Source organism: Cupressus sempervirens, chromosome 3 (assembly GCF_028749045.1).
Source record: "Cupressus sempervirens isolate cs-2001-9-10 chromosome 3, ASM2874904v1, whole genome shotgun sequence".
NCBI classification, from domain to species: domain Eukaryota; kingdom Viridiplantae; phylum Streptophyta; class Pinopsida; order Cupressales; family Cupressaceae; genus Cupressus; species Cupressus sempervirens.
The window spans coordinates 661,622,145-661,633,283 of NC_143120.1; the positions used below are offsets into that span (position 1 = coordinate 661,622,145).

Genomic DNA, 11,139 nt, shown 5'->3' on the forward strand with positions numbered 1-11,139 from the left:
AATTGAAGTGCGAAGTGAAGTGTTTGAAGTGCAAAGTTGCAGAAGCCCTAAACATGATATTAAAGGTATTTTACAAAGCTTTTGTTGGAATTTCCACTACAAATAGTAAGCAATATGGCAAGCCAATCAGTTTGTGATATAAGTGAGAGACCTAGGTACAAATTCAAGAAGCACCCATTTGTTTCTTTAATTGATGATTTGTTAGGAGAATTTTCTCAAATCCTGCCAAATGTACTTCACATAGAAGATGTTAGAAGTTACATTATTCATTGTAAATTTGAGAGTGTTGGAGATGAACATATACACAAGGATTTAGGAGTTATGTTTAATGGAGACCTAACCCTAAAATTTGAGTATGCATATTTGAATGAATTAAACCTGGTAAAGTATACATTTTTCACAAAATTCAATAATCATGAGTGGAGCAAGATTATCATAAGTCGAGTTCATGAAGAATTTTTTTGGCTAGGTGATGTGCCTATTGCAATTGAAAATTACCTAATATATAAGGTCACAAGTTTGAGAAATGAAGGTTGTAATCTAGTGAATAACATGAATGTGGGAATGATAGTTAAGGAAAACTTGAAAACTAAATTTGATGGAAGGAATATGAGAGTTGACCCGATCTAGGACAATGGTGTAGAGTGTTGAGCAAGATTATAGTTAAAAGTTGAATCATAGTTCCAGAATAAACTCTCTTCCAGTAGGATTTTTGTATGTAGCCTATGTCATGGCAGTTGAGAAAAGGAAAGTAAATATGTGAGAGATTTTTAGAGTGCAGTTGTTGGAAAACATTGCAAAGCTGAAGAAGTCTAAGAATGCGGTCTTTAGATTTGAATCTCTATTGACACATTTGTTTATCTTTGCAACCAAGTAGTTTCTTGGTATGACAAGTTGGGACAGTGATGAATGCTCAATGAAGATGGTTACTTAGTGTTATAGGGCCAAACTAGAGAATGTTAGAGATAGAGATATTGAAAGAATGATGAAAAGCTTCCAATCATAAATGAAATAAAGATATAGAATCCTTCCTGCCATGGTGGAGAAATATAAAAATAAAATATTTTTTTTTATGGTAGAGACTAATACTACTTGTATGGAAGCAGTGGAACCTAGAGTAAAGTTTATTGAACCCATGGGATATGAAATGGGTGAAGAATTCATTGAAGGTTATGCAAAGATAATATTGTAGTCTGAAAGGGGCACTTAATGTCCAAGATGGGGTACTTATGAAGAGAAGATAAGGGAAGTTCATTCTGAACTTCACAATAAGGAGATCAAGAAGAATGTGGAAAAGAAAATTGAATCCATTCTAAAGGAATCTAACATGACAAGGGAACAATTTAATGAGATCAAAGGTATAACTCTAGAGATGAAAGGTAGTATGAAGACACAAGTATTGGTAGCCACACCCATTGTCATTGCAAAACCATCTGTGGATGTGATAGTAGTAGGGCCTACTTCACAAATTCTTATTGCATCTTATGCAATTGTCACACAAATTTAACTAGTCAGAGCATAACATGAACATCAAAAGAGGAAACCTGAAGATGATGTATCTATTATGTAGAGGAAATTAGTGAGATTGGTGAAGGTTAAACAAGAACCACCACCATCTTCCAAGAAAAGGGTCAAGAAAACCACCAATGGACCCAGAAAGAGGAGAAAGATGCTATAAATCGGTGAGTCTAAGTAGTCAAATGAAGACACTAAAGAGCAATATTTTAATGCACCTAATGTAAATTTGAAGTCAGAAATTATTTGTGACTCATCCTAGAAGAAGTGATTGATATGAAGACTAATGTTGCCATCTCCCATGGGATCCTTAAAAAAGCTAAAGAGCCATTGTTTCATTGGAAAAAATATTTGGAGTTTATAGTGGAAAAATTTGTAAGATCTGGAAATGAGCTTAAAGATGTGCATGACCTAGTGCATAAGGTCATAGAAAAGCTATTTGAATATTTGAAAGTGCTGCACACAGAATCCTATGTGTCTGCCAATGGTCGATTAGTAGATATTGAGAGGATAGACCGCTTACAACATTGCACAACTTGTAAATCCAACAAGTCATCATACATATTCAAACCAAACACTGATAACCATATCATCATGAGACCAATCTGAAATATGAACTAAGTATACAATGACATCAAAACTTAAATCTCCAATGCCATAAACTCATAATGTTACCATAGTCAAAATATATCTATAAACTGTTCAGATCAATATATCAATAAATAAATAATGCTAAACCTACACCAAATCTGAACCAATGTGTAGAGCTTTCCAAGAGCTTTTTGTTGACTACTCGAAGTCCAAAATCCAACTCCGTATGCCTAAGTTACGCCCTAATCCGTGTTCAAAATAAATAACATCTATCTTTAGGGCTTTTAAAACTTGACAAAATTTTAAAATCATAGAACCAAACCTACACCATGTTGTAGTGCTCTGAATTAGCTTTCCAACGCCTATAAGAACTCTGAAATCCGATATTCTGAGAGAAAGTTATGACCATTTTACTAAGACAGTCTTTTTACCATTTTCAGTACGATTTTTCATTTTTCTTTTTTTTCTATGACGAAAATTCCGACAGGATTAAATTTGATGGCCATCATGGGCTGAATTCAAAAAACTCTTTCATTTCCTCTGAACATGGCCAAACTAGGGCATATTGTATATCAAATTTTATGGAAATGTCGACTTGGATCCAATGATGAGGTCTGTTTTTACCTAGGAGGTCATTTCTGCAAGCTACCCCCCAAAACCCTCATTTAAATGAAACATCCAAAAAAATCTTTTGTCTAACAATTTCACATGCCCAAATCTTTTAACATCCCATCATAACAGCAAATCCAAAACCCTCAGGCCTGCAATAAATCATTCATATATCCTGCCCTTTCTTTTATCCTCTCATGCATTCCCATGGATTCAATCTAGGGTTACAACAACACAACCATAGCTCTGATACCACTTGTTGGGCCCATTTGCCGTTGCACCAAAAGCCATGACTGTTAGTGAACATGGAACACCACATAATTAACCACCTGTGGGCAGGGGAGCGCGTCGCATCACCCAACACCAAGTTCCTAGCGTTTGTTGATGAGGCTGCTGATCCACTCAATTTCTAGATGTCAAAAATCTTGGAGCTTTCATCAATTGATTCAATCTTAAGGCATGCATCAAAGAAGTTCCAATCAAAGGTTTCCAGAGTGGACGAGTTGATAGAGATGCATGACTACTAGATGACTTGAGCTAGCAATATCATCATCCCAGGAGTTGAGGAGCTAGACAAAGTAATGAATGTGATGAAAGCTTATCAAGCTAAGGCAGTTACTCCTAAGAAGGCATGATGCTCTAACATTCTTCTAGACATCTATCATTCCCTCTCTTCTCTCTTTTTTTGTAGCCATTTTTGGCATTCTCTCAGTAATCTTGGTCTCTATAATGGACAATGATTCAATCATGTCCTATTTTTAGTTGATTTCGTTCAGAGGTGCTCTACCCTGTAATCATCAAATGTAACTAGCCATTTTGAAGAGGCTTATATATGTAACTTTTTGAGAAGTTAATAAGAGGGGGGGAAAAAATTATTTTTGGGCAAACCCCTGTAGCTGGAACTACTGTATGTGACTCTGAGTCTACTTTTAATTATGTTGTTCATTTAGTTAATGAATAATATCTAGAATGTATAATATGTTTAGGTTAAAAAAATAATATGTTCATTCAACCTTTTATATGCAAAAATTAAATATTGTATTATATTTAAGTATTTAAATGTAAATAATATAATGATTTGACATAATGAAACTAAATATAAAAGTAGGAAGATACGATCAGAGGGTGAGGAAGATGGAATAGTGAGAAGGGAGAGAGATGGGGTAAAGAGAGAGAGTATAATTGTGGCCCAAAATAGATGGACATGGGGATGGACAAAGAGAGAGAGAGGGAGGCATGTGAGAGAGAGTGAGACAAAGGGGGATGAGGGTGGGACATGAAGTATACATCAAGAGATAGGTTGAGAGATAAAGATACATTAGACAAAGAGAGTAGGTAGTAATAATAGGAGGGGTCATGATATATAAAGATTCACACAAGGGAAAGAGAGTGAGAGATGTGAGAGATAAAGAGACACAAGGGAGGGGACATGTGTGAGAGAGTAAGACAAGGGTAGATAGGGCTAGAGGCATGAGGTTGACATAGAGAGAGATTGTAAGAGATAAATAGACATGAGAGAGAGGGTGAGAGACATGAAGTGGATATAAAGGATAAGTGTGTGTGTGTGTGTGTGTGTGTTTGTGAGAGAGAGAGAGAGAGGGGGGGCAGGGGGGTATGGTAAATAGGGGGAGGGAGATTGAAGAAAGATAGAAGGGGGAGTAGGGTTGGATGAGGTAAATAAAGAAAGAGGATAATTAGGCCCCTGAGATATAAACAAATCTTAATTTAAATATAATAATAATATCTAAATCACTCTTGATTGTAGATGCTACTAGCTTTTATATATTCTTCATTATGGATGGAAAAATTTATTCAATGAGGAGTACAATAAGAAGTTAGGGGGGCTAATCATCAGCTTGAACAAAAAACAGATCTGAAGTACTAAAGCTGATTTAGTCTAAAGGCTGTCCCATAGACTATTCTTAGCCTTGCGGACATTAAAAATCTATCTATCTATATATTGACACACCTATTTTTATAATTTTTTAGTGTAATAGACATTTTGGCTTATTTTATATATATATATATATATAAACTACTTAGTCCCATTTTATTTTGATACTTGAAAAAGCCATTTAAAAACATTGAAAGTCAAAGAATAATGTGTGTAGCGCAGAGAAAAATGGTAAGATCGCGTTTTAAGTCGAGCCACACAGGAATTAAAGCTACCGAACGCCCACCTTTTTCACGTGTGTGGCAATCACTGATACACAACACCATCCTTCGCGCCGCTTATCAATATCGATAAAATATTCAAACGCACAATTATAACACGATATTATTCCCATGTTCTTCCATATATTTGTAACGACTTATTTCCCATATTGGCAAATTGTTCCTTTGTAATTTTACCTGTTGCGCCGCATTCAGAGCACCCACGTTTAGTAGAATTTTACCCATTATTCCCGGTCGTTTAAGGCCAATCAGTTGAAATTTAAACCGAATTTACGGTGGAAGTAGGTCCTACAAGTAAGCGGTTCGTACGTTGAAGGCGTTATTTACAAAGCACCAAATAAGAAGAAAGTCAACTAATTTTCCTGTGATATTATCCATTGGCAGACAAAATGTATTAAAAACTTATTTTGGTCTGTTCCGGAAACAATAGAGATGTCTTTCGTAAACAAATGAGAAATTCTGACATTGGTAGAGACTGAAAATGGTGGAGGTGAGTCCGTGAATCACATGAGGCGGAAGATCCAAACGCAGTTTAAGATGACCATCAAAGGCGGGAATTGCACACGAATCCGTGAATATCGGCCAGAGCTCACAACATTTCAAACTTAAATCACGTGAAGACGTCCCAAGTGTATGAATATTTCTTTCATTTTACCAATATGAGCGCCTCAATGGGGCCCTTTTAGCAATTTTTGGCTTGCGTGGATTTCTATTTAGTCTTGGATTCCGCCCAAAGCATGAGACTCTGCGCAAATATTAACATGGCCGTGGGCCTCAAATTAAAAGAGTGATTTATTCGTCAAATCGTGGCGTGTCCCGAAGATTGTATTTTTCCGGATCCAAGAACCAAAGTTTCGAAGTTTTTTTTTTTTTCAATTCATTTTTCTTTCAATATAATAGGGGAGAGGATCTAGTACTTGAACGGGTTCCAATGATTGTGATAGAAATTGTTTACTTTATACCTACACTTGCTGACTTAATGTCCAATTTTTTTGACAACATTGCACTAATACTTGTGACTTTAAAATTGTTAGTACAATGATAATTACCAAAAAATGAATGAAAATGTACCCTTTGATATAAAAAGTAACTAATGATGTGATGCCACAGCAGCTGTTCAACTATGGGTATTCTTTATGCACGACTATTGGTCTCACTTTTTTTTTGGACTGTTTTGGACAACTTGGCAAAAAGCATGCTGATGTGGCATCATAACGAGTGACATGGACTTGAAACCTTAGTTATAAGTAAACACTTGCCAATTACGTTGCTGTAAAAAAATGGGAGCAATTTGAATTTTTTACGTAAGGTTTTGATAAGTGCAAAATTAGGGTCTTCAAGTACTGGGTCCTCTCCCCTATATCTCTTTCGTAATCCATTAAATACTTTTTCATTTAAAAATTAAAAATAAAGAATATATAATGATTACACTTTCTATGAGAGTTCAGTGCAATCTTAAAAGGTGGTCTCACTGAATGAAAAAATTGGATTTGATTTATTAAAAAAATAAAAATAATCAAGTTAATTTATTTTAGAAAAGCAAAAAATAGATATGATTTATTTAAAAAAAAAATTCTATAGTACAAGGTAGAAATTGATTTGATTTGTTTCTAATTTCTTAATAATATAGCATTTGTTGCATAAGCTTTTTGAAATAGGTAGTTTATTTGAAAGTTGCTTGTTTATAATCAAAGTTTAATGTTACATCAACAAATATGATACAAGATAGTGTGTTTTTTATCAAGGGGTTCATAAAGATTAAAAAAACTAAACACTAGTATTTGTTTATCCATGTAATTTATTGATGTATAAATATGTCATCTATTATCATATATCATTTCTTTTATTTTTTCATTTATTTATTGACAACCATTATCCGCCATAACAACGTCAAAGTCACAACTATTGATAGAATATTATAATAAATATTAAGACAAAATATTATCTCAACTACTAGAATACCTTAACTACTACTTGATCATCTTCCATATAAAAACATTTATTCAATTTGATTTATTTTCAAATGATAAATTTGATTTAAATTCTTTGCGGTTGCCTTAATAATCATAACCATAAGTATTTTTAATTACCGTATTCTCTAGTTCTTTCCCGATGCATCTCATTTTTTGTTGGGGTTTTCCACTTTAGTTTTCAAGATCCTTAACTCCCTTCAAATCAGAACTCCCTTTAGTTGTGGCCCTCGACCTATCGTGACTCTGCTACGAATCTTTCGTGGTATTTTAGAATTCATTCGATCGCAGTCACCAAAACGACTTTGGAAATGACCGTTTGACTGTTAACGCATGCACATTTCTTTTTATCCAAGTTTACCATACAATCCATGGAAAATGACTAGCATTCTCGTGAATTAGGGCGCTTGATTTTACCGGATTCCACATTCTTGTCCTCTTCATCCACCCCAGTTTAGAACAGTGAACTTTGTCGTCTTCCCTCCATGGATCGTTTTGCAGTTCTATACATTGCAGCCATTGGTTAGTTCAGCATACACAAATCATTTGCATATCTGGTAGTGTTGAGTAGGAGCCAGAATGAGTGGGAAAGTAGCTCTCCTTGTTCTGAGCTTAGGCTTCTTGTGTTTAATAATGGCTGTGAGAGGCAGAGTGGTTGACTACAGGACTAGATTTGCATCATCTTCGCATAATTACAAAGATGCTCTCACTAAATCCATTCTCTTTTTCGAAGGCCAGAGATCCGGCAAACTCCCTTCAAATCAGAGGATGAGATGGAGAGGAAATTCTGCCGTTGCTGACGGAGCCGATCAAAATGTATCTTCTCATTCCGTCCTCTCCATATCTTATTTTGTTTATTGTTTTGTTCGGTCATTTGTGACATAATGATGATGGTTGTTATGATGACAGGTAGACTTGAGCGGAGGATATCATGATGCAGGGGATAATGTGAAATTTGGGTTCCCAATGGCTTTCACGACCACAATGCTGTCATGGAGCGTGGTGGAGTTTGGACAAAACATGGGTGACGATCTCCAACATGCAATGGATGCCGTCCGTTGGGCTACTGATTATCTTCTCAAAGCCGCTTCCAAACCGCGAGTTTTATATGTGCAGGTTTACAACATGAATGGATACTTTTGTTGTTAGATTGTGTAATACGATTAGAAATATTGTTGGAATATTTAGCTTGTGTAATATGATAAGGAAAACTTATGCACCTAAATTCAGAAGCAATACAAAATGGTGGAATATGTTTTCTGAAACAACAAGTATTCATATGGTGTTGTGCTGCATATAGGTGGCTGATCCTAACGTGGATCACAGGTGTTGGGAGAGACCAGAAGATATGGACACTTCTCGTAGTGTGTACAGAGTGGACAGTCAGCACCCTGGCTCAGATGTGGCTGCTGAAACTGCTGCGGCCCTCGCGGCTGCCTCCATTGTCTTCAAATCATCAGACAAGTCTTATTCCAACCTTCTCCTTCAAACTGCAATGCGGGTAAGTTCACCATTACTTTCAGTCATATGCGTTGCTGTATTATGTTCACTCTGTTTCATCTGTTCGAATCATTATTGAAATGTTTGAGAGTTTTGAGTGGAAATTGTGTACCTTTCCCAGGTGTTCGATTTCGCAGATAAGTATAGAGGATCTTACAGTGACGCCCTCTCGCCTGAAGTTTGCCCGTTCTATTGCTCCTACTCTGGTTATCGTGTAAGTCTAATATTCGATGTAGAAAAAGTACAAGTATAACTATTTTGTTAGAAGAAATAGAATTATAGATATGCTGCTGTAGAAGCCACTGACCCAAACAAAAGCACTTTTGATGGCAGGATGAATTGTTGTGGGCAGCAGCATGGTTACAAAAGGCCACAGGAAACCCATCGTATGTAAACTACATTCAAACCAATGGACCCAATTTGGGAGCTGACGACAGCGACAATATCTTCAGTTGGGATGAAAAGCACGCCGGTGCTAGAGTTCTGTTAGCCAAGGTTTTAAAATGAAGAAGAGAAAAGTCCTCCTCAATGTCTTCATCTTGTACTACAATGGCTGCTGTCGATACTGATTCTTACATGCACTTTGATTTTGCAGGAGTTTCTTGTTAAAAATGTGAAATCCCTAGAGGATTACAGAGGCCATGCTGATAGCTTAGTTTGTTCTCTTCTGCCTGAAAGTTCATCTTCGCAATACACGCCAGGTTTCACTATTGCATTGATTTCCAATAATCCATATTTATATTGGATAAACACACAAACCCGATATTTATGATGACTATATGCACAAAAAATCATTATTTAAGTGTGTTGCAGGTGGGCTTCTGTTCAAGATGAGTGAAAGCAATTTGCAGTATGTTACGTCGACGAGTTTCTTGCTTTTCACTTACGCAAAATATTTGGACATTTCGAAGCAAGTAGTTAAATGTTCTAACGGCATCGTCACTTCCACCAGGATCCGCACCCTTGCAAAAAGACAGGTAAATAGACAATACACGAAAACAGTGTTTGTTTCTATTCATTAATGAAAGCTGAATTATTTTAACCGTTGTGTAATTTAATGAAGGTTGATTACATTCTGGGAGACAACCCGCTGGGAATGTCATACATGGTGGGCTACGGTACAAAGTTCCCACAGCATATTCACCACAGAGGATCTTCGTTGCCTTCAATTTATCACCATCCTCAGAAAATATCTTGCAATGACGGTTTCAGTTTAGGATTGAATGGAAATGGCCCCAACCCAAACATTCTGGTTGGAGCAGTTGTGGGAGGGCCCGATAACAACGACCAATTCAGAGACGATCGAAATGACTATTCGCACTCTGAGCCGGCCACTTACATCAACGCTCCATTCGTCGGCGCTCTTGCCGCTTTAGCCCGCTCCATCTGATTTGTGTTCTTGTCTGTAGACTATCTATATCCATAACCTTTCCTATTAAAATGGAAGGATAATGTCTTGTCAAATGCAACCTTGAGAGAGTTGTCAATTAATATAATATCGCATTTTCTACATTCCAACAATTATTCTTCCTACATGATACTCTCTCTTCCTATTATAACGGAATCTGCAATACGAAATGAGTAAATGAAAAACAAATGAAAAAGAGAGTTTGTTATTTAAATTTATCAGGATTACTGACTGTTTAGAAAAAGTGCATGGACAGTTAAATGGACGTTGGAATCAAAGTGTGGCGATATTTCTTACGCGTGTAGAAAGCTAATACCATCTTTAAAACAAGAGATATCAAAATTATGAATCATGTAAAAGCATATCCTATTTCATTTTTGGAAAAAACAGAATCCAACTGAATGAATATGATAAATATATTCCCCTACATGGAAGTTCTCATTTCGCTCCCATGTGGGGGTCATTCGGAAATACTGTTGACATGCAAAACAGACATTTGCAGTCTCCAAAATCAGATCTGGTCAAAATTGTGGATACAAACGCTGAATCGTGAATCTAAACTTTCTCTCGTCTCTATACACAAAATAATAGATGATACCGATAAATGCAGCGCTCGAAGTACATTGGAGAAATAGAAGAAAACAAAACAATGTATGCTCCTCCATGACTTCCTTTCCGCTAATTCAACTTGTAGTAGTATTGCCCTGAATAAATGTCAGACAATCGAGAGTATTTTATCCATGTACGAACTTGTTTGACGTTCTTGTAAACTTTTACCTTCGGCAAATATGAAACGACAAAAAGATTTATGGGAAGAAAGTCAACCGTCAGAGTATTAAAGAGTTGACTTAAAATTATGGCTTGTGACACGAGGAGGGCAACATGCCCACGTCAAATTAATAGACAAGTCCTCTAAGGCATCAAATGCCTTTCTTCCCCTATTTACTAGAGGGGCTAGTGGTAGTACGGGATCGAAAGCTCAAATAGTTGTTCATATGTTTCTATTTAAAAAATTAATTTAATTTTATATTTGTATTATAAATTATATACAAATAGTTCATATATAATTAATTTTTTTATTTAATAGAATGTCGACTAAATTATTATATTTGAAGTTATTACAATCTATAACAAGTAGCATTGTACTACTTGTAGGAAAAAGTGCTTCATTGTGCATATGTGTAGTTTCTGTTTGAAATGACATGATGTTAAATGATTTGTTGTTCTAATTTTCTATTCCTAAAACTTGTTTAATTTGTCTAGTGTTTGAGCACCACAAGATTATCTTCATATTGAAAATATTTGCTAGCCATTGCAAACAAAAAGTATCTCCTTCGATTTTCCCTTGTTTAGAAGGCATTGCCAAATGAA

At 35.9% G+C, this 11,139-nt stretch overlaps 1 protein-coding gene across 1 annotated transcript; it reads left to right on the plus strand.

The window, feature by feature from the left end:
* Nucleotides 1-7,382: 7,382 nt before the first annotated feature.
* LOC149568439 (endoglucanase 1-like) lies at nt 7,383-9,881 on the plus strand. Its single transcript, XM_089821367.1, has 8 exons — nt 7,383-7,676; nt 7,770-7,976; nt 8,161-8,361; nt 8,482-8,574; nt 8,694-8,855; nt 8,956-9,061; nt 9,174-9,337; nt 9,424-9,881. Exons 1-8 carry the CDS (start codon nt 7,440-7,442, stop codon nt 9,748-9,750), a joined length of 1,497 nt encoding a protein of 498 aa, XP_089677493.1. The 5' UTR covers nt 7,383-7,439; the 3' UTR covers nt 9,751-9,881.
* The last annotated feature ends 1,258 nt before the right edge of the window (nt 9,882-11,139 follow it).